The 23774-nt window shown below is 37.3% G+C and overlaps 3 protein-coding genes across 5 annotated transcripts in view; 2 read left to right on the forward strand and 1 right to left on the reverse strand.

Moving 5' to 3' along the window:
* Positions 1-500: 500 nt before the first annotated feature.
* On the forward strand, positions 501-16466 carry LOC149678750 (splicing factor C9orf78). 2 transcript variants are annotated; one of them, XM_089836694.1, is made up of 10 exons: positions 501-642; positions 11787-11846; positions 13686-13740; positions 13924-13988; positions 14376-14459; positions 14528-14602; positions 14673-14801; positions 15851-15984; positions 16063-16188; positions 16258-16466. In XM_089836694.1, exons 1-10 carry the CDS (start codon positions 524-526, stop codon positions 16356-16358), a joined length of 948 nt encoding a protein of 315 aa, XP_089692820.1. In that variant the 5' UTR covers positions 501-523; the 3' UTR covers positions 16359-16466. The 2 variants fall into 2 exon arrangements, with proteins under 2 accessions (XP_089692820.1, XP_089692821.1); XM_089836695.1 differs by having other exon boundaries at positions 13686-13734.
* On the forward strand, positions 502-10525 carry ari-2 (E3 ubiquitin-protein ligase ari-2). Its single transcript, XM_089836693.1, has 2 exons — positions 502-642; positions 8659-10525. The coding sequence occupies exon 2, from the start codon at positions 8752-8754 to the stop codon at positions 10204-10206; it is 1455 nt and encodes a 484-aa protein (XP_089692819.1). The 5' UTR covers positions 502-642; positions 8659-8751; the 3' UTR covers positions 10207-10525.
* Positions 16467-17570: 1104 nt separating the features above from the next.
* Ctl2 (Choline transporter-like 2) overlaps positions 17571-23774 on the reverse strand; it is a 30670-nt gene continuing 24466 nt past the window's right edge. For both annotated transcript variants that reach the window (XM_089836712.1, XM_089836714.1), the window contains exons 20-22: positions 23354-23442; positions 22726-22810; positions 17571-22013 (exon numbers count right to left, since the gene is read on the reverse strand). In XM_089836712.1, the coding sequence (XP_089692838.1) occupies positions 21910-22013; positions 22726-22810; positions 23354-23442 (278 nt within the window). In that variant the 3' untranslated portion in view covers positions 17571-21909. The remainder of the gene's footprint in view (positions 22014-22725; positions 22811-23353; positions 23443-23774) is intronic.

Consider the following 23774-nt stretch of genomic DNA (forward strand, 5'->3'; position numbering starts at 1 on the left):
CGACTAGAGCGCAGGTGCCCAATAGCGAGAAAAAGCGTAGCGGAAAAAGTGATTTATAGGGAGCATTCATATTAATAAACTGGTTTTGGTCCAGAGGATGTGTTGCTATTTCCCAAAATGGAGTAGACCATGGGGCAGAGCTAGCTGCAGCGCGAGCATCTTCAAGTTCGAAAATAAGAAAAAATTCTTATAGGACATGTGTCCAGTGATCCCCCCTTGGACAGGAAAATTTAGGGCCGGGACAAAAATAGTGTTGCATCTTAACAGTCGAGCAAAAATATTATGGGTAATTGTATAATTTTATTGGACAATGTCAAGTGTCTTGTGCTTATTTCCGGCCCTGAGCAGCTTGGTTGGTTCTTAGAAAGAACGTTGATCGAGTAGGCTTAGGCTATGACCATATATCTATGGCTATGACCAGGGATAACTACTCCATGGTGGAATCTGCTAATGAAAACGGCCGAAGATATCCTCCAAGCTTTTGTGGCAAGAATGCAGCGTTAATAATTGAAGTATTTTACAAATGGCAGAGAGTTGTGAAGAAAGCGCAAAATCTCAAGAAGTTACGAAAAAACCTAAACAAAAACTGTTTCGCAAGCGAAAATGTTCGTCGGATAGCGAAGAAGAAAATGAAACTTTTAGGTGAGGATTTAGAATTTATTAAAATTTGTAAAATGTTGATTTATGTTTTACGGGCCTTGGCCTGTATCTCTGAAGCGTTTTTTGTGTTTATCTATCTGCTTGTTGAGTCGACTCGCTTTATCTGATTTTATTCTCTAATCAGTACTTTGAAATAGCTTACTTTCGCAATAAAGAGGGTGAGTATTTCCTAGAAAAGCGGAATGCGGAATGCGAAAGTCGCAATCACCTGACATGATTTGCAAATTCAGTGTAAAGGTTTTTGTGCTAAATTGCCAAGTTAAACTGTTTATGGTTTGAACTGCGTCAGTAAACTTTGTAGATGCTAGGGTACTCATATCAATACGATATTTATAAGACGATGATCTGACTTTCCTATAATAAGTTGCCACATTTTCCAACATTTAACGGTACAGTACAGTTTCCGCCTTCTAGTTGGATACAAACACAGTCCAGGTGATAAGATGGTGTGTTAAGTTAGGTTAAGGTTACTTAGGGTGAGAATCGATTCAGTGGGTACCAGGTTGCCGTATTCTAGCCCTGAGTTATCAAAATCTAAGCTCATAATGTCTGATGTACTCTTTTTATGACTCAAGGGTATACTGTCATGGTAGAAATGTAGATTTTCTGTTTCTTCTTATGTCCTATATGACAAAAGCTGAAAACAACTGGCAGAATTGGCCTTAGGCTTGGTCCTACCTTTGTTTTTCCATATATTTTTCAATTTATAAACTGGTTCCAAGGACCAGTAACCCCGGCCCACTTCTTGAATTTAAAAACTGGTCCAATCAATTAATAAATTGGTTTTTGTCCAGATGATGTGTAAACTGGAGTAGAGCATGGAGCAATGTTTTAGCAGACCTTGCTACAATCTTAAGCATTTGTGTAGAATGTCCACTATTTTTGTCCAAATGTGCAGTAATGAGTTTGATATACCTGGCTAAAGATATACCCGTGTTTGTGAAAACGTGAAGATTTTTAAACTGGGCATTTGACCAGTAGAGCCAACACACTTTAATTAAAGAAATTGGACATTGGCCACTTAAAATGGTGAAACTTTGGAAGGTTTTTAATTAAGTGGCCACAGGACCAGTAAACCCCCAAAGCATTTAATTTTTGAACTGGCCAAGCTAATTTTTAAAGTGGACATTTGTCCAGGGCCACAGTCTTATTTCTCAGCCTGCTTCCAACCCCAGCAGAGAGACTGCCCATGAACTATAGATAGTGTGCAGAAGAGTTATGCCAGTCATTTGTGAATACAATTCAACCACTATCTACAAGATACTGAAAATCTTGTAGTTCTGTATCATTCAGATCATTCAGTTTCAAACATGACTTGAGATACCCTCACAAATTATTGGCAACCCTGAAACTGGGAAGGAAATTACTCTCTAGTAGCGTTTTAAGCGCACACTATCTATTTTTGGTTGGCTTTGTAAGAGCTTCATCCAATAGAGGGATGCAGTATAATTTCTCGATAATCACAAATAGAAACTCAGTCATATAAGATTCTTAGTATCCTGAACCACAAATGGTATTGTCAGTAATATTTATTTTTATTTGACTGCAGTAGAAAATATGACCTGGGTTCTAAATATGGCCCTGCTATTACAGTCGGGTTAGGCATGGACGAACCAATAGAGCTATTTCAGTGGGGGAAAAATTTCGTCTGCTACGAAAATTGGGCCTGCCTTTGAGTGTAGGGCGGCCATTTTATGAGGGTTTTCTCTATGGGCAAATAGCATTGGTGACGTAGCCATTACCCCCTCTGAAATAGCTCTATAGGGGTGCGGGTCTTTATCCCAACCATCCCAAAAATACACTGTCACAACTTAATTAGGAAAATATAGCAACCCTTACTAAAATATTGCATGATAAAAAGGTAGATATTACATGAATTTCACGTAATTGTTACCAAGTACATGTGAATATTACGTGACACGACGTGTCAATGATTATCACTTGTGTTTGAGAAGTATTTCATTAGTGAATACCAGCTCATTAAAGTGTCACGTTAGATGAATTTTCATACTCAAGGTGATTCATGGGTGACACTCGCATCACTAATATACACCCATGGATATCGGTCACGTTCAAGGTAAAACCTTAATGAAATGAGGGTTCCTCAGGTGAATAACATCCAAAAATCACTTCGGTGCTCAGTCGATTCTCAGTGGGTGCATGTCGTATGAATATCAGACATCAAGTAAACTTCACTGGGTTTATGTACACCTTGTTGAATATTGGACATTCAATATTCACCCGAGTTACACCAGCCGCGTACATTTCAAACATTCGTGAATTAATGTACAGTCCGCCATTCATCCAAGAACGACCAACAGTAACTTATATAAAACGTAGTGAATATTGAAGATTCGATATTCACCCGAAATTCAACAACTGCATATACGTGAATTAATGGTTTATCATTTATGTCTGGTGTATCTCAGATCAACAAAGAGTGATAAATTATCACTTGTATCTCATATTAATACAGAGTGATACAATATTATTTATGTCAAGTGTATCTCAGATAAATAATGGGTGACAAATTATCATTTACGCCAGGTGTATCTAAGATTAATAGCGACTGATAAATTACCATTTATGTACTGAGGTTGGTGAATATTACACATTCAATCTTCACCCGAGATATACCAGCTTCACTCGTTAGAAACCTTAGAAAATTAATGTGTGGTCCGCGATTCATCCAAGAATCACTAACACCAACATATACTGGATAAACCATAGTGAATATTGTAGATTTGATATTCACCCGAAATTCAGTAACTGTTATATGTCACACACATAAACGAATTGTCAGGTGTATCACAGATCTGTAGCGAGTGACAAATTATTATTGATATCAGGTGTATCACAGATCTGTAGCGAGTGACAAATTTTCATTTATGGCGGGTGTATCTCAGATCACTAACGAGTGACAAATTTTCATTTATGGCGGGTGTATCTCAGATCACTAACGAGTGACAAATTTTCATTTATGGCGGGTGTATCTCAGATCACTAACGAGTGGCAAATTTTCATTTATGGCGGGTGTATCTCAGATCACTAACGAGTGACAAATTTTCATTTATGGCGGGTGTATCTCAGATCACTAACGAGTGACAAATTTTCATTTATGGCGGGTGTATCTCAGATCACTAACGAGTGACAAATTTTCATTTATGGCGGGTGTATCTCAGATCACTAACGAGTGACAAATTTTCATTTATGTCGGGTGTATCTCAGATCACTAACGAGTGATATCACTTAGATCAGAAGTAACATCTGCTTAGATCAATAGCGAGTGATAGATAACATTATCATTTATCTCAAGTTTAACTCAGATCATTAACAAGTTATATCATTTGTATCATTTATTCGGCCCTATCTTGGTATGATAGTGCTTCCTTTAATTCGTATTATAATAAAGATTTTGAATAAAAATGGAAGATAAGATCAGAAGTCGTTTTCATTAAGTTTGTTAGCTGAGAAATAAATATATTTTCTTCGTCTTAATTATCATTTAAGCATAATAACAGCTGACCACTTTCGAAGTATGCCCTACTTTACATTGCCCATAAAGATAGATAAGCCTGTATCTCTTAATTGAATGAATCGATTATTGCGTCCTCGGATTTTTACATCAATCGAGGATATCGAAGCGACGATGTTCAATTATCCTTAAGTCCATATTTTTCGAAAACCGAACAATATGCGGGGTTTCGTTTGAATGGGACACATGCATTTTGGGTACAGCGGCTACAGCCGAATGGGCGAGAACCTTCATGTGTCACTTATGTTAGGTGTATTTCAGATAAACTAGTGATATAATATCAATTATTTAAAGCATAACGCGGCTCCAGTGGATCCCCTACAAGTTGACTTTCCTCGCGAACTCCAGTTTTGGCTTGGCAAAGCTAGAGGCATTTGTGGGCGGGATTTATACGTGCATTTATAAATCCCGCCCACTAGCCTTTGTCTAGCCAAACCCGGAGTTCAGGAGGAAAGTACCCTTTTAGGGGATCCACTGGAGCCGCTCTATACTTCAAGGTGTATCTCAGTCTATCGCAAGACAAAATTTGTCACTTTTATCAGGTGTATCCCAGGTCTCATGCAAGTGATAATTTGTCACTTACGTCGGGTCAATAACGGGTGTTAATTTGTCACTTACGTCGGGTCAATAACGGGTGATTATTTGTCATCTCGGGTCAATAACGGATGATTATTTGTCATATCGGGTCAATAACGGGTGATTATTTGTCATCTCGGGTCAATAAGGGGTGATTATTTGTCATCTCCGGTCAATAAGGGGTCATTATTTGTCATCTCGGGTCAATAAGGGGTGACTATTTGTCATCTCGGGTCAATAACGGGTGACTATTTGTCATCTCGGGTCAATAACGGGTGATTATTTGTCATCTCGGGTCAATAACGGGTGATTATTTGTCATCTCGGGTCAATAACGGGTGATTATTTGTCATCTCGGGTCAATAACGGGTGATTATTTGTCATATCGGGTCAATAACGGGTGATTATTTGTCATATCGGGTCAATAACGGGTGATTATTTGTCATATCGGGTCAATAACGGGTGATTATTTGTCATATCGGGTCAATAACGGGTGATTATTTGTCACGTACGTCGGGTCAATAACGGGTGATTATTTGTCACGTACGTCGGGTCAATAACGGGTGATTATTTGTCACGTACGTCGGGTCAATAACGGGTGATTATTTGTCACGTACGTCGGGTCAATAACGGGTGATTATTTGTCACGTACGTCGGGTCAATAACGGGTGATTATTTGTCACGTACGTCGGGTCAATAACGGGTGATTATTTGTCACGTACGTCGGGTCAATAACGGGTGATCGTTTGTCATCTCGGGTCAATAACGGGTGATCGTTTGTCATCTCGGGTGAATAACGGGTGATCGTTGGTCATCTCGGGTCAATAACGGGTGATCGTTTGTCATCTCGGGTCAATAACGGGTGATCGTTTGTCATCTCGGGTCAATAACGGGTGATAATGTGTCACGTATGTCGGGTGTCTTTTGGGTCAATAGCGGGTGATTATTTGTCACTCATGTCGGGTGTCTCTCGGGTCAATAATGGGTGATAATGTATCACGTATGTCTAGTGAATAATGAGTGATCAGGTGTCACACAGGTTTATAACGAGTGATAATATGTCACTTTTTCACAAATGATAATCACGTAATTTTTACGTAAACGTTCAAAGTGAAATATAAATAAAAAGCTGGTCTATATTGGACTAATTTTAGGCAATAATTGGAGGTTCATTTTTGGGTAAGGGAAACAGCATGTTCCTAAGCTGATTTAGTCACAATCAGTCTGGGAAATAGCACACTTCCTCTGTAGGTCCAAAACCAGTTTATTAATTGCTCGGACTAGTGTTTAAATTCGAGAAGTGGGAGTTACTGGTCCTCGGGACCAGTTTATTAATTGCAAATCTGTAGTAGAACAAAGGCTGGGACCAGTCCAGAGACCAGTTTATTAATTCGGACCCTAGGGGGTTACTGGTCCCAAGGACTTGTTTAAAAAAATCCTTATTTCCCAGACGGGTCACAATTAGGGCCGTGCAGACTATTCGTTACTATTTGGTCGGACCAAATAATTTGGTCAAAATTGACGTTTACTATTCGCACCGACGAATCGAATAATGATTTTCAAAATTCTAGAATACCAAATAATGAGCTTCGAAAAACCGACTATTCTATAGCGGATAAAACAATTTGAAAGTGAATGTTTTTAACAGTCTATTGACCAAATTATTTGGTATTCGCAACCAGTTTTTGAATTTTTCTGTTTTTTTTTTTTTTTGAATTTGAGGGCGCTGTCATAGAGCTAGAAACATAAATGTTATACTTCTCTCCCTATGGGCGCTGTGATAGTGTCCGCTGGACCGTGGCCTCATAGATGACGCGACTCGGCAGACACAGCCTTAAAATTCTAACGTGGCTACTGTTATTAAAAGTATTACCCGCGTTCACCGAGTCGCGTGATCTAGGAGGCTATAGCTGGAATCAGCCACTCAGTCTTTAGAAGTTCATAGACAAGAATAAATCATTAAAGGTTTTAAGTTAAAGGGTACTGGTTATTATCAACTTCTCGCTGCGGAGCTAACTATATTGAACTTCCTAAAAATATATCACTATAGTATACCTATTAAAAAATATAGTATCATGGAAGAGGTCATACATTGCAAAGCGAGTAGGGATATATTGACAACTAACCTAATTTTGATTAAAATAAAACCTTTGATTCGTTCAAAAATAAGTTTTCAGCTGTTCAAAAGTACCTTTCCGTGTCCCATTATTTATAAATTTGAAATTTGGTAGAATAGTTTTATAGAAATTTAAATTTGGTCGAATTTTTGAACTTCACACTATTTGGTCAAATTATTTGGTCATTTTCCTATTCCGAGCCGAGAGATGGGTCCCAAAAACACTGCTATTTGGTATTCGACAAATACCTTAAAAAGTACTATTCGCACAGCCCTAGTCACAATATACAGGTGCAATGCTGCCAGACCCTTTTCCCTAGTATTTTTTTGACTGATTGTCGTCGGCTGCTATAGAGTAGTGTCGGTAGAGAGGGGAGTAGACGGTGTATCCCCCCCTCTAGGCGCGCTTTTGTAAGAGGGGATACTGTACGCGCCTGGTAGGGGGGATGACACTGAGCTAAGAGATAGAAGGGTATGACGTTTGCATACGTAGAACTAACATTACTCTATTCATTCCGTATTTAGTCACAGAACATCCGCAAAGATTAATTTTTGTTTATGGAAACTTTAATTGCCTTAATTTAAATACTATTTAATTAAATTGCAAGCCTCAATTTCTAAACGTGGAAGAAATTATAGTAAAAAATTCAAATAATACGGCATAGACGCTGCCATTCTATAATTCTGTGCTGTAGCTCTCAATTATGAAGCAGACTATAATCAGTTACCAACCAGAACCACGGCCCACCCGCTCACGGACCAGTCTGGGAAATAGCACACTTCCTCTGGTCCAAAACCAGTTTATCAATTGCTTGGACTAGTTTTTTAATTCAAGAAGTGGGGGTTACTGGTCTTCGGGACCAGTTTATTAATTGCAAATCTATTGGAGAGCAAAGGCTGGGACCAGTCCTGAGACCAGTTTATTATTTAGGACACTATTGGGGGTCACTGGTCCCAAGGACTAGTTTAAAAAATATCCTTATTTCCCAGACTGTCACAGACGTGATCGACTAAGCCATGTTACAAGAAATCAATCTCTCCATAAATTTCGGCCGATCACGTGATTTTATTTTTCCCGCGGAAAACGCCGCTAGAGCTAGATTCATGTGAACTCTTGCGGCGCACAAATGGACCCATACTGTACAAAGAACCCATCGAATATCAGCTACGCTTGTCGTAAATTGCTGGGTTTTTTTCCGTGTAGTTTTTGTTAAATGATAATCAGGAACGGCGTATCGCTACAATTTTAAGCTTACACTGGTTTTTCATGATTTTCCAAGAAATTTAGTTTAATGTCTTAGTTACAATAGCTTCATAGTTTAAACAAGGATTGCAACTCTGAACTCGGAAGTCTTTTATTAATCAAACGTGTCTGGTATATTTTCTATTATAATTTACGTTGACATTTTATATTAATTTTAGTGATTCCTTTGTAAATCAGATTCATTTAAAGCCGTTTCTATTTAAATTTTCAAACATCGAAACTATTGACTTAAATTTTAACTTGAATGTTGATTCGAATCTATGCCAGTGAATATTTATTGAGAGGTTTAACATGTGTATCGCCACACTCGTAACATCTTTGTCTATGGAAATTAGTGCCCACTTTTGGTGTTAAAAAATAGTGTTAAAAGGTTTTTATATTAAATGCTTGCAAAACCAAATGAAAGTCTCGAAACCCTTTAAATATCTTGGTTACCGTAGCTTCAATTACTTCATGTATAGCAGTTACTCCCTCTAGATAGGTGCTTATTGAGTATTTCCATTTATAGGAACTCAATTTCTATCAACAAGTGGATGACGTAGAAAGATATATAACCAAGTACACTTCCGTAAAGTTTTAGTCAGTCAGTCAGTCGGGGAGAATGTCCGGGGGAAATTCGGATGTAGACTTTGAGGATTGTAGCGAGGAGGAGAACTTTGACGATTATTATAATAACGGTGATGATAACGAAATCGAACACTCTGATCCGAGAAAAACGGATCCCGAATATTTCGAATACGAATGTCTGAGCATCGAAGAAGTCGAACGGTTGCTCAATGAAAGTGTCGAAGCCTTGTGCGCGAGCGTCAACGTTGTTCCTTCCTTAGCCAAAGTACTTCTACATACCCATAGCTGGGCCGTGCCCGAAGTTAATCAAAAATTTTGTCAAGATTCGAATAAGTTAATGATCGACGCTCGAATGATGCCTCCGAAATGTTTAGACCCTAGAGAAACTCTGAGCTTCAACCAAGGAGGTCGAACCGCTCAATGCCCCATTTGCCTCCAAATGTACCCTTACGACAACTTCCATCATTTAACTTGTAATCACCAATTTTGTAAAGAATGTTGGTCGATGCATTTCGAAGTACAAATTCTACAAGGCGTTTCCACTTCGATCGAGTGCATGGCTCAAGGGTGCACCGTCCTGGCATCCGAAGACATCGTACTAACCGTTCTTACCAAACCGACGCTTAGAGAGAAATACCAGCAATTTGCTTTTAGCGATTATATTCGAAGCCATCCTGAGCTTAGGTTTTGCCCCGGCCCTAATTGCCCCATTATAATTCGAGCTAAAGTTAAGCTAGGTAAACGAGTTATATGCAAGTATTGCAAAACCACTTTTTGTTGCAAATGCGGCTCCGATTATCACGCTCCGACCGGATGCGATACTATTAAGAAATGGCGAACCAAATGCGCGGACGATTCCGAAACTGCCAATTATATCTCGGCCCATACCAAAGACTGCCCCAAATGCCATATTTGTATAGAAAAAAATGGCGGCTGTAATCATATGCAATGCTATAATTGTAAATTTGATTTTTGCTGGATGTGCTTGGGAGATTGGAAAACGCATGGTAGCGAATATTACGAATGTAGCAGGTACAAAGAGAATCCTAACATCGCTAGCGAATCGGCTCACGCTCAAGCTAGAGAAGCTTTAAAGAAGTATCTCTTCTATTTCGAACGATGGGAAAATCACGCCAAAAGTCTTAAATTGGAAGAGCAAACGTTGGAAAAAATTAAATCTAGGATTCACTCGAAAGTAATGGGTAACGAAGGGACCTGGATTGATTGGCAATATCTTTTAGACGCCGCCACGCTTTTGGCCAAGTGTCGTTATACTCTTCAGTATACGTATCCATTCGCGTATTACTTGGAACCCGGACCCCGGAAAGAGCTCTTCGAATACCAACAAGCTCAACTCGAAGCCGAGATAGAAAACCTATCGTGGAAAGTTGAACGAGCCGAAACGACTGATCGGGGCGAATTAGAAAATCAAATGGACATTGCTGAAAAAAGACGTACAACCTTATTAAAAGATTTTCTTTCGTCGTGAAAGTTTTTCGCCGGTTTTTTCTTTGTTTGACTCCCTGATATAGCCGTGCCTAGTAAAAGTTTTTCTAGCGTATGATTTTCATTTATCTTTGTTTTTTCTTCTTAATTTCGTTTGATTTGTTTGATTTCTTTTGAGTTTTGTTTTTCACCTAAAGATAATTGATTAAAAATAATTAAGAAGCTTAAAAAATGACGATCATTTTGACTTTCAATAATCGGTGCCATTTTTTAAAAGTGAGAGTATGGCTGCAGCATCAGTGTGGGGAAGTTTTTAAATTGTTATAATGTATAAAAATAAATGGATAAAATTAATTATCAAATGTGTCGTTAATACATCGGTGATCACAGTTACATTTTCTCCAAGCTATCACATTTTCTCCAAGCTATCAAAACATGAAAGATTGCAAGATGCCATTGCAGTTTGATCCCCATTAATATTAGTAGAAGGATGACCCTCCGTATTCTCTTAATACTTTAGTTATGTAACATGATTCTTCCCGGGCTCATGGCACCATTTTGTTTATGTACATGATTCTTCCCGGGCTCAAGGCACCATTTTGTTTATGTACATGATTCTTCCCGGGCTCATGGCACCATTTTGTTTATGTACATGATTCTTCCCGGGATCATGGCACCATTTTGTTTGCTCTTCCGGAGCTCATCAAACTTTAGATGGGCATCGGACCATGCTAGGGTCAATTCTAAATACTAAATCTTCAGCAATGAACCCACAAACCTCGTCTTGACAAGGAGTTTGCTATTCGAACCGAAAAACGTGCCCACTATACCTTAGGTTAGATCAAGAAGTGATATCTAGTTTATTAGGGAGAAGGTATAAATTCGACAAATTTCCAGCTTTATCTCCAGTCCAAACGTATAGTAGGTCCGGAGTTAATCCCCGCCTCTAATTTACAACCAGCATCTCATTGGTCCTTTGAAAACTCTTCAGTGCGACGCGAATGACGAAAATTACAGTCATATTTTCCGACTGAGGAGAGCTAGCGAAATATCCCGGCCTCATTTTACGTCCCCCCTTGAATTTTGAAAGGGGGACTGGGATTATGGCGTGCCAATACTTAGGCATCTTATACCTTCTCCCTAATAAACTATGTATCACTTCTTGGTTAGATATAGCCTTTAAATTATGTTAGAAGCAGTGCAATACCACCACGAATCGCAAAACGTCATTAAAGCCACCCCCCTCAAGATGGCGTGTGCAAAAACGAATAAGCTTATATTAATCAGGATTCTTGTAAGGTTTTTTATAATTGATCCCTAATTTAAAGTATTGGGAGATCATTTATCGTTAATTTAAAAAAAAAAAATTCATTTGCAAAAATCACCGTATTGAAAACTTCAGTGCGTGTGATGATGAAATTGGTAAGTTTTAACATTGCAGTACGTTAAATGGGATCAGTTTTAAAGAGACCTGGCAGAATTCCTGAATAATTAACATAATTTTCCCATATTAATTTCACTTTTTAACTCTTTAATTTTTGAAATACGCAACTGCTATTGGTCTCTTTAAGGCTGATGTTAACGCTACGGAATTAACAAACCTCTTTTTTTATCTAATTACAGATCTGTTCTTGAAGATACTAAGGACCTTCAGAGCCTTAGAAAGAAGCCCAATGGTGTCAGGTAAAATGTTTCGTATTTTAACGTAATTGTCTTATTTTGTTAAGACAATGTCGTAGTCAAATTGCTCGATGACAACAAGGTGCGGATTGTGGTCGTTCGCGTTTCATTTTAACTACACCAGTCGACTAAAGGCTCATTTACATGCACGCTTGTAGCTCGTAAAAACAGGATTTTCCTTGAACTATTTTAAATCTTTTCTGCACAAGCTGAAGCGCTGCCGTTTACATGACTGCTTGTAGCTTCGCTTGTTCCTTGGTTTGGTTTTTTACAAGCTCAATCCGCAACCAAAACGAATTTGGTTTTTTTCTAGCAAGCGCCAAAAAAAAGCTTCCGCCAAAAATGAAATATCCGTTTTTAATCATTTTGACTAAATTTTAACTGGATATTAGTTATATAGCTGGCCTCTTTGAAATGCCAAATGTACCGAATTGACGTTATGAATATCAAACACATATTTGAAAAATTAGTCCAAACACGTATTTATAAAATTAGGCTTAAGAAAAGTTTGAAACATTAGGCTTAACGAAAATCTGAACAATTTCAAGTTATATCTTAAAATACATTTTTAAAAGCATGTAAATCAAAATGCTTGAAGCTTGCGCTTGAGCGTGTAAAAACGTAAATTAAAAAATCTCGAGCTCTGTCACTAGCAAAAAGTTCACGCACAAGCAGATTTTTAGAAACCATGTAAATCAGCCTTAAGGGGGCATCTAGTGGCATTTGATTAAACTAAATTTACCACACGAGTTCCATTTTCAATGGCCTGGTTCGCTCTATGCTGATCAAACATTTAATTAGGATTGTACTATAAGCTTTCCTTGCTTTTTTCGGGCCTAGAGAGGTATTCAAGGAGGTTAGGCCTATATACCGAGTAGGTTACGCCTTAGGCCTTGTTTAAAGCAAAGCGTGGGTCCAGTGGATCCCCTGCAAGGGGACTTCCATACCACTACCAACGAGATATACAAGGGCCATGCGCGCTCACTTCGAAGGGGGGTCCCTCACCCATATATATTTGACTTCTGTGGTTGATAGATGGCGCTTCTTAGTCTCTTTAATACACTTAATAATTAGGCTTAATTCACATGAAATCCCGCCGCGCACTCCTTCGCTTGAGGTTCGAAACTTAGAGCAAGCAGCTGGTCACGTGAGGTTTACGTAATTTGCTTAGACTTAAACGCGCCTCTAGCGGAGAATCGTGGCGATTTAAAAGGTCCGGAAAAAAAATTAAAAAATTGGCGCCCGCATGGGGGCTTTGTATATCTCGTTGGTAGTGTCCATACGAATTCCAGTTTTGCCCCGCCCACTAATAGAGGTCACGCGATATGGCCATGGATGAAGGATGCGCGTGAAAAACATTCAACACTCAACAGGATGTGCAACTCCCTATACTAAAAAGTAGACAACTCGATACTAGCGCCGCCTGGCTACCAGCGCTGGAAACCCTCGTGGGAAAAATAAAAAATACTGGACATAAGAATGTTTTGCTTCTAGCAGACGACGCTAAGGAAAAAAATCAACGGTAGCCCGTGTTTTTTTTTCTTATGTCTAGTATTTTTTATTTTTCACGCGAGGGTTTCCAGCGCTGGTAGCCAGGCGGCGCTAGTATCGAGTTGTCTACTTTTTAGTATAGGGAGTTGCACATCCTGTAGAGCGTTGAATGTTTTTCACGCACATCCTTCATCCATGATATGGCGATCTAATTACCCATATAGTAAACTGAATAAAAATTTTATTTATGAACAAATGGTAGGACCAGGGGTCGGGACTTTCACCTGACCCGGAAGTCAATGTTTTCATGATTTTTTTTTAATTACAAATGGATGTTATTAATAATTTCAGTGTGGTTGGACTGGCAGTTGGAAAGAAGCTAAGCACCGTTGAGGAATTAGTGAGTGTAAGTTGACAATAAGGCATTTAAACATCTTCATTGAAACGCCTAATACATCGACGCTCAATTTTTACTTCTAGTTCGCGTTTTCTATCATAGACCTTTCATGACAAACAACAGCAACACGCTAGGAAAAATTAGGCCCACTAAGTTTTAATTCAATGCATATTACTAACCTTTACTTTATAGACGGACCCTTTCAAGCTCAAAACTGGAGGAATAGTGGACATGAAAAACCTTAAAGTCAAACACAAGTAAGTGGGTCATGACCATCAATTTAAAAAAAAAACTAATTTACAGGGTGGATTACCAGTCCAGCTTATTCCCGATGCGTTTGCCAAGTCTTAACGAGCTTTTTTAACTGCTAAATCTGCGTTGTCTGTTTCAGATTCGAAACGTTTCAATATTTTTCGACTCTGAAACAGACGAGGCATAATTTTTACCCAGATTTGTCAGTTAAAAAAATGAGCGTTAAGCCTTGGCACGCGCATCGGGAATAAGGTGGATTAAAATTTGACGTACTAAATAATATTTTTTTGGTAATTTAAAGTAATTTGAGTTAAGTAACAAGTTGTGGAGATATTTAAGGAAAATCAAACCTAAATCTATAATTACAAATTGAATTCATGTAATTTTTTAAGAACTGGAATGATGGAACTGGATGCTGTAAACTTGGGCAATACATTCTCGGCAGAGACCAATAGAAGAGACGAAGATGCTGACATGTAAGAAACTAGAAATCTCTTGCATTATACAGATGTTAATTAAATTAAATTAATTTAATTTTGCACAGGATGAAATATATAGAAGAAGAACTGGCCAAAAAGAAAGGGGTCGTTAAAAAAGAGGCAGATCAAGATGGTGAAAAGTACGAGCCCTTGAAATATTTTGTGTTTAACGAGTGTTAATTAAAATTACTGTTGTTTAACTTAATTCAGTGTTGAGAAGACGGAAGATGTATTATTTCAAGTTCCAGAACATTTACGAAGATCCTCTTCGACCAAATCAGAAGAAATGTTGTCCAATCAGATGCTTTCCGGAATACCAGAGGTTGATCTTGGAATAGAGTAAGAAATTTAGTAAAATTGCATTATATCTAGTCACGTGAAATAAGTTACAGTAAGGGCTGAGGAAGGACCACAGTCCGAAAGCTCCCAAAATTTTAAATTTACTTTCAGGGTTCATACAAACCTGGAAAACAGGGAAAACCTGGAATAATCAGGGAAATAAATAGTTGACAAAAGACTCTGGGAAACCTCAGGGAAATTTCGAATTTTTAGTAAAATTCAGGGAAATCAGGGAAATTTCGAATTTTTAGTAAAATTCAGGGAAATCAGGGAAATTTCGAATTTTTAGTAAAATTCAGGGAAATCAGGGAAATTTCGAATTTTTAGTAAAATTCAGGGAAATCAGGGAAATTTGCGTCAAACAGGGGCCGAGTAATTAAGCAAAATGTTCATAAACATACCCTCCATAGGATTAACATTACACCCAACTTTGAAGGCTCATAACTCTGGTTATATTAGAGATAAGGGGACGTCCTTTGAGTATGTTATAGTCCGATTTGTCCCCCATCCACCCATACTAAAAACTTAGGGCTACGACAAACAGGGGCCGAGTAATTAAGCAAAATGTTCGTAAACATCCCCTCCATAGGATTAACATTACACTCAACTTTGGAGGCTCATAACTCTGGTTCTAATAGAGATACGGGGATGCCCTTCGAGTATGTTATAGTCCGATTTGCCCCCCATCCACCCATACTAAAAACTTAGGGCTACGACAAACAGGGGCCGACTAATTAAGCAAAATGTTCGTAAACATCCCCTCCATAGGATTAACATTACACCCAACTTTGGAGGCTCATAACTCTGGTTCTACTAGAGATAAGGGGATGTCCTTTTAGTATGTTATAGTCCTATTTGCCCCCCCCCTCCTTCGTTAACTTTTGCTCCATATGATACTCCATATCCGGGGAAAAACCTGGAAAACTCAGGGAAGTAATGGGGAAAAACCTGGAAATCTCAGGGAAATTGGTTTTTCAAAAGTTGTATGAACCCTGACTTTAGAATCAAGTAAAATTTTGACCGTATTATTGGGTTTTTGCTCTAAACAGAGAAAGAATAAGAAATATCGAAGCAACTGAGGATGCTAAGCAAAAAATGCTGCGTGAGAGAATGACGAAAAAAGAGAGTGGCACATCGTTTGTCCCGACAAATATGGCTGTTAATTTTGTGCAGCATAACAGATGTAATTATTATTTAGTTCGTTAACCTTACTGTCACGAACAATTGTACTTATAAATTAATGGGTTGCGTGCGTTTTCAGTCAACATTGAAGGAACTGCCAGCACTTCTAGGCAATTTAAGAAACCGCAGGTCAAAGAGATAAAACCAAAACCAGTAGTGGTCATTGGGGAGACGGAGCAAGCGCTTAATCTAGGAAATATACAAGGTATGTTACATATACTAAGAGATTCTGGTTGACAGGGAATTCTTGAAGTTATTGATTCTTGCATTATAGGAACCAAAAATACCAATTTTGGAAACAAAAGATCAGATGACGAAAAGGCGACGGATGACTTCCATTTTGAAAAGTTTAAGAAGCAATTCAGACGCTATTAAAGAAAAATCATAATTTTCTTTCAATTGAAAGTGAATTTGCTTAAGAAGACTCGGGAGTGTAAAATTTCTTTCATTATCAAACAATAAACGATAATTTTTTATTTATAATCAATCTGAAATTTCGTTAAAATATTTAATGATGGTTCATCATGAATCTAGGCCTATACAATCATACCTCTTAACCTGTCAATTTGATTTGAGTGATAACTAGAGCCTATGACGTGGTTTTTTTAGTGCAAAGAACCAATTATAAGACAGGAAGAAGGCGCCTATAGAAAATAACTAATTCCATAGAAAATCAAACAGCGCAGGGGGGGGGGGCTGCCATATTAGGCTAGTTCCCTCGAACCACAAGCGGCAGTCGACTAACCTGAGGTAAGTTGTTGAAATTTTACCACCACGCGTATATTAAATTGATAAACGACAGCGTGTTAGGCTTTTGTCATGGATTATTATTTTTATATCAGGTTAGACCCAGTTGTCTTTGTCCTTAATATAAAGAGGGTGATAACCTATATGTAAACAATCACGTTTAAATCTGATTTTATGAATATTTAATATGAAACACAAACCGCGAATTCTGTGTCTGGTGAAACGTGATCTCGCTGGATGGTTAAACTGCACATATTTTAGCAACTCTAATCAAATTCCGATTTTTCTCTGACCTTTATGAAAGTCCTTTACTTTTCCAGGTTTCCCTGACCGCTTTGGAATTCCCTTACTTTTCCAGGTTTTTCCCGGACCTTTTTGGAAATCCCTTACTTTCCCCTTTCTGAAATTCCCTGACTTTTCCCCAAGACCTTTTTGATATTTCCTGACTTTTCCCCAAGACCTTTTTGATATTCCCTGACTTTTCCCAAGACCTTTTTGAAATTCCCTGACTTTTCCCATTTGAAATTCCCTGACTTATCCCAAGACCTTTATGAAATTCCCTGACTTTCCCCAAGACCTTTTTGAAATTCCCTGACTTTTCCCAAGATATTTTTGAAATTCCCTGACTTATCCCAAGACCTTTGTGAAATTCCCTGACTCATCCCAAGAAATTCCCTGACTTTTCCCAAGACATTTTTGAAATTCCCTGACTTGTGGCAACCCTGTTATTGGTATGATATTCTACGTCAGCAATTTTGATAGCATCAGCTTCTGCCAGAAAATTTCATCTAGTGTAAAAAAAGATGTTGACGATTCTTTCTAAATAAATTGACGCAAATATTTGATTCAATATTTCACTTCAAATAAAGATATACAATTACATACTGTAAAAATATTCAATACCAACTAACTTGACCCATTTTTTTTACTCAATGGACATCAATACAGTAAAATACTATTTTTAAAAAGATTTACAAAAATTTGTGATTATACAAACTGTAAGTTACGTTAATATTAAATTCTCAAAGGCACTGTGCAATTTTAATACTGGTGGTACACGTACTGATACTCACTCGTATCTCGGAAATTCAATCTTAGAACAATATCTCAATATAATTAAAGTTAAATTTCTCTATAGGAACCATACACAATGTATCAATCTTAAAACCCAAAACTATATACCACAGTAAAAATCAGTACCCGTTACTTTAGTTAAACCAGACCACGGAGCTTCTATTTACAGGGAGAGGAAACCTCATCCGTCTCTAGTACTGTAAACGCTCTTAGGAAACGTAGACACTATTTCTCCATAAAAAGGGGCACATATTTTAACCCCCTCTCGGTTTTCGCTGGCAAAAAAGGGAGCCTATGTAAACAACAAAGATGGCCGCCTTCACTCGTTCGTTGAAAGGCATAAGCCTTGGTGTTTTAAAGGTTTAATTTTTAAATTTTGAATGGACTGCGATTCCAGGCTAATAGTTTGAACAAGTCGGAATGAGGAGAAATGTGTATACCGTAGCCTCAGAAGCGATTCACGGTACAAATCATCATTTAATGGCAAGGAATTGAAGTTCCACCAAGAAAATGACGTCAGACTTTGTTAATGTTTACATGGGCTCGGGGTGCGCGCGAGGAGCGAAAGCGTTGCGCAGAACCGAGGTACGCTAAGGGCTAGGGGGGAAAGTCCGAGTTTCCTCTCCCTGTAAATAGAAGCTCCGTGACCAGACCAAGAAAAAAACCACTTCAAAATTTAGAAATACAGAAATACAGGACAGCAGTTAAAAATATTTGATATGGAAGCGCGCACTTCAAGCTCTTAATACTTCTGTGTATATGCTATAAATTCTTTTAACTGTTTGATTCGATTTATCACGTACTACTTTTTCTTTAAGTTAACTTTAAGGGAAACTGCCATAAAAATCCACATTTATGATCGATCTTTTTTCTAGAAAATTTCTTTAATTGATATACATTGATAAGATAACATCAAAAATTCAAAATCATTAATAAAACTTTTCCGTTAATTTTATATAATTTATTAAAAGTTTCAATAGTTAACTTCCGAGCTTAAGATTTTTTTTTAATACAGAGATAACGCAAAAAAAAATCAGAAATAGAGGCCTCACGTGCTTTAATTTGGAGCTGTAAGGCTAACTCATTAAGCCCTAGCTCGACAACTAAACTGGAGCAAAAAAAAAAAAAATTCCGTGATTAAAAGAACGCCATCTTTGCATCAAGTTTCTCCTCTAATTTTTTTTTTTTTTTTTGTAAAAAGTTGAAATTTTGCAAATTTGAGAAAATATATATTATCTGGTTAAATTAAATTTTGATATTATTTAATAATTACGGCATCAAAATGACTTAAATTTGCTCAAAACTTGTGTGAAAAAAGAACCAATCAGGTCTAACAAAGAGAAACTCGAATAAAGGTCGGGAGTTTTTGATAGCATGCGAGGTCTCGGTTTCTAATTGGTTGTACATGGTCAATTGCATAAACCCCTGTGTTAGTTAAAAAAAAAACAGTCTTGAGCTTAGAATTCAACCGGAGCCTCCGAAATGAACTAGGCCCATGCGTCTGGCGAAGCGAGAATATTTTTTTAACTAATTTAGTTCGCCGTGTTTTCCCGTTTGGGGGCGCTGATACGACCGAAAAGTAAACAAAGTTCAACCCCGTGACCCTGTCGACTGCTTAAGTATTTGGGCCAAGGTCGCGCATTGTAAGTATACGTTTTTATTACTCTTACTGAATTATTTTAATTGAAATAATTTATTTTGTTGTCATCAATACAATCTAACCGAAAGATTCAGTAAAAAGTGAATAGCCCCAAAAAACATTTACGTTAATTTTAGGATGAAACTTTTCTCTATCATAAAAATTTTATGACTGACCCCTAAAATATCAACGATAATTTAAGGAAGACCCCTGTCACAACGGAAAAATAAGCGCCATCTATGGGGAAAATATTTTTCCTAACAAACTGGATATTTCCCCACATAAAATTTGACATGCATGGGCCTAGTTCATCCCGGAGGCTCCGATTCAACTTTCGAAACTTTCAAAAACTATTTAGCATTAACGGGAAGGTTTTGGTAAGTTTTATTAATGATTCTGATATTGTTTTATGAATATAAATCTATTAAAAAATGATTGTCAGACCATTTCAATGTCTTTTTAATGCATCAGCACAAATAATCGCATTCAATGTTAAAATTTTAGTGGTAGATGGCGTTGCGAACACTGGATCTCACGTAATTTTTTCGCATCATTTTGAATCTTTAGTGATAGATGGCGTTGCGAACACTAGACCTCGTGTAATTTTATAACATAATTTTCAATCTTTAGTGGTAGATGGCGTTGCGAACACTGGACCTCATGTAATTATTTCGCATCATTTTCAATCTTTAGCGGTAGATGGCGTTGCGAACACTGGACCTCATGTAATTATTTCGCATCATTTTCAATCTTTAGCGGTAGATGGCGTTGCGAACACTGGACCTCGTGTAATTTTTTCGCATCATTATCAATCTTTAGTGGTAGATGGCGTTGCGAACACTGGACCTCGTGTAATTTTTCAGCATCATTTTCAATCTTTAGTGGTAGATGGCGTTGCGAACACTGGACCTCGTGTAATTTTTTCGCATCATTTTCAATCTTTAGTGGTAGATGGCGTTGCGAACACTGGACCTCGTATAATTGTTTCGCATCCTTTTCAATCTTTAGTGATAGATGGCGTTGCGAACACTGGACCTAGTGTAATTTTTTCGCATCATTTTCAATCTTTAGTGGTAGATGGCGTTGCGAACACTGGACCTCGTATAATTGTTTCGCATCCTTTTCAATCTTTAGTGATAGATGGCGTTGCGAACACTGGACCTCGTATAATTTTTTCGCATCATTTTCAATCTTAAGTGGTAGATGGCGTTGCGAACACTGGACCTCGTGTAATTTTTTCGCATCATTTTCAATCTTTATTGGTAGATGGCGTTGCGAACACTGAAATGGATATTTTTCTTCGCATATTTCTATAACTTAGGTATCATTTTTAAACTGTTTCGATTTTCATGACTGTTTCCCTTAATTCTTACGTGGATTTGAAACAAAATTAAACAACTTTCGATCGATTTATCACAATGATATTTCAAGGCCTTTAATATGGATATGTATTGTCTCTTAAAAGAGAATCACTCTATGGCTTCGTAGGTAGTAGCTAATTAGCCTTCTTTCGTTAATTCTACTCACTAATCACAAAACAAAGAATAAAATACTAAAAGTTAAATAAAAAGGCAACTAATACAACGAATTTAACGATACACTCATGAATAATTCCTCTATTCGTTGGTAGATATGAGTTCACCAGATTTTGTTTATGGCTGCTGATCTTAAGTTTGAGTTTGGTTATCAAGACAATATTCATGAGTTAATTAATTAATTAAGTAAATTCATTGTACACGAAAAAAATCTAAAATACAAACGAAGAATTAATTTCTACACTAGATGGCTTAAGTGGAATGAAATTATACATTTTTTAATAGAGAGAAATATTTTTGGTCGTATATAATGTGAGCATTACCATGTTCTTAAAAATCATGAAATTAAAATTTAAGGTTCAAAATTAATCTTTGTTAAAACCACAGCACCTCAATTAGCCTTATTCCTGATCAGCGCCACCTACCCATAGCGGCGACTTTGAGAACTACTGTAATACGCAAGCCAATCAGATCAGATGTCGCTAAAATCTGGTGACGTCATTTTTGGTAAGACCCCCGAGAGAGTGCCCGTCAGTGACGTCACCAGATTTTAGCGACATCTGATCTGATTGGCTTTCCGATTACAGTAGTTCTCAAAGTCGCCGCTATGGGTAGGTGGCGCTGATCAGGAATAAGACTGCTAATTACCTTTGATCTGATACGTGATCGAGCACCGAAGATTTGAATTCCTTCTACTAACATCTTGAAATAATAAATTCAAATTAAACAGAACATGGCAGACAAAAATCTTAACTGTACGCACTACGTAAAATATTTGGTTTAAAACATTTTAAAGCTATTTTTTTTTTGAAAAACAAAAAAAAATTGATTTTACGTTGAAACTTCAGGTAAATTTGATTAAAAATTGAGCCAATAATTGTGCAGTCAATTTCCACACACCAAAAAAATATATCACTAGTTCAATCATGGTCTAAGCGTCTCTAAACTTGTTTTTCTTTCCCAAAATCTTCATTAATTCTTTGGACATGTAATATGGTCTTTCTGGTGATCCGTCATTTCGTTCGCAGTCTTCCACTAGAAAATTAAAATATATGGACTTAATTTCTGGTAGCAGGGTTACCACATATTTTTCATTTCAAAATTTCCTGACTTTTCCAGGCATTCCCTGACCATCTAAAGCCAATTTCCCTGACTAATTTTCGAACTTACACTAACAGAAAAGTAAGAATGCAGCCTTTAAAAATTCCTTATTGTTCATCAGCTTTGTACTTACAATTATGCAAATTTTAGCACAGTTCTTAACTGAAACTACTACTATTTAGTAGTTAATAAAACTTTATAAGGAACTATTAGGAATAGTTAATGTACGCCTATAGAACCTTATCATTGTCCCGTATTTGAGCTGGTGAGCCTAGTTGGCCGTGACTACACATTTTCTCAAGTCGATACGCAACGGAAATTCCCAGACTTTTTACAACAATTTTCAAATTCCCTGACATTTTACGACAATTTTCAAATTCCCTGACTTTTCACACCCTTTTTCAAATTCCCTGACTTTTTACACCCTTTTTCAAACTCCCTGACTTTTCCAGGATTTCCAGGTACTGTGGCAACCCTGGGTAAAGTTTACCCAAACCAAAAACCTTGAGGATCAAAAGCTTTGTCCCGTCATGAGATCAAATATTTTGTTAAGTCATGAGATACAATATTTTGTTACGTCATGAGATACAATTTATGTTTTGAGAAGCTCCCTTTGCTTTAGTAAAATGAATATCAAATAACTTACGAAAGCTCAAGAACAACGTGTCAACAGCCATACTATATACATTGAAAAATCCTGTTGCAATCAAATAAGAACCAATTATCACAGTCTGAAATAAAAAAGGTACCAATAATTAATAAAACAATATCTTTAAACCACGAATTAGTTACGAAAAACAAGAATTCTCGTTCCGAACACGTAAACCATTAAAGATTATGTAAAGAAGGCATTGGCGGTTGGGTAAGAATTATTTGAAATACATCAAAGGTAAGCTGCTGAGGAAAGTCGAGGTTCAAAGAAACTTAGTACGTTTTATTTCGAAAACTACCACTTTGGACTGCAATCTCGCGAATAACAAAGGACTAAGTGTCCAGTCCAACTTCATGTGGAATCTTTGTATCTGGTGTCAAGTGGTGTCTCTGTCTGTGAGGTATTTCAAATACTTTTAAACAACGCCCCTTCCGAAGTTCCGATGCCTTATTTACAGTTCCGGAGAGAAAGAGGCGAGAAGTGTCCCAACTCGCGACTGCCCTATCGCTGGCAGTTAACCCACATAATCCCGCTAAATTTCTTGTAGCGCAGACTCGCTTTGCAATCTGCGCACTTACTCTTACTAATTAATCTGTAGAGAATAAAAATGAATTCAACATACGATTATAGGCAAGAAGTAATAGTTCAATTCCGGAGAGTACTCTTTCAGGTATTGAATTTTTCCACGGAAGAAAAAGAACGATCCAACGGCTAAATATAAGAAACCAAGGATCACACATTAATTTTTCAATAACTGAATCATAATCAAGAAAAGGGTAAAAAAAGTACTCGTAGAACACCATGCAATTTCTTATGAAATCCTGCAAATGAATTAACTGTAGTTCATATAACCCGCAGTTGAAGAAGCGCTACCAAATGCAAGGAAATAGTCCCGCTTTTAAACTATACTTAATGCATAGTCAAAAATGAACATAGATGGCGCTAGTGAGTAAATAAAGTACCAAAATTTGCGCAGCTTTTCACTATTCTCAATTGTGAGTTTTAGTTAACATAAAAGGTGCATTGATTTTTGTACTATCTCA

The sequence above is a fragment of the Phalangium opilio genome, unplaced genomic scaffold (assembly GCF_054372755.1).
Source record: "Phalangium opilio isolate 3A_F unplaced genomic scaffold, DU_Popi_V2 ptg000042l_1, whole genome shotgun sequence".
In the NCBI taxonomy this organism is placed as follows: domain Eukaryota; kingdom Metazoa; phylum Arthropoda; class Arachnida; order Opiliones; family Phalangiidae; genus Phalangium; species Phalangium opilio.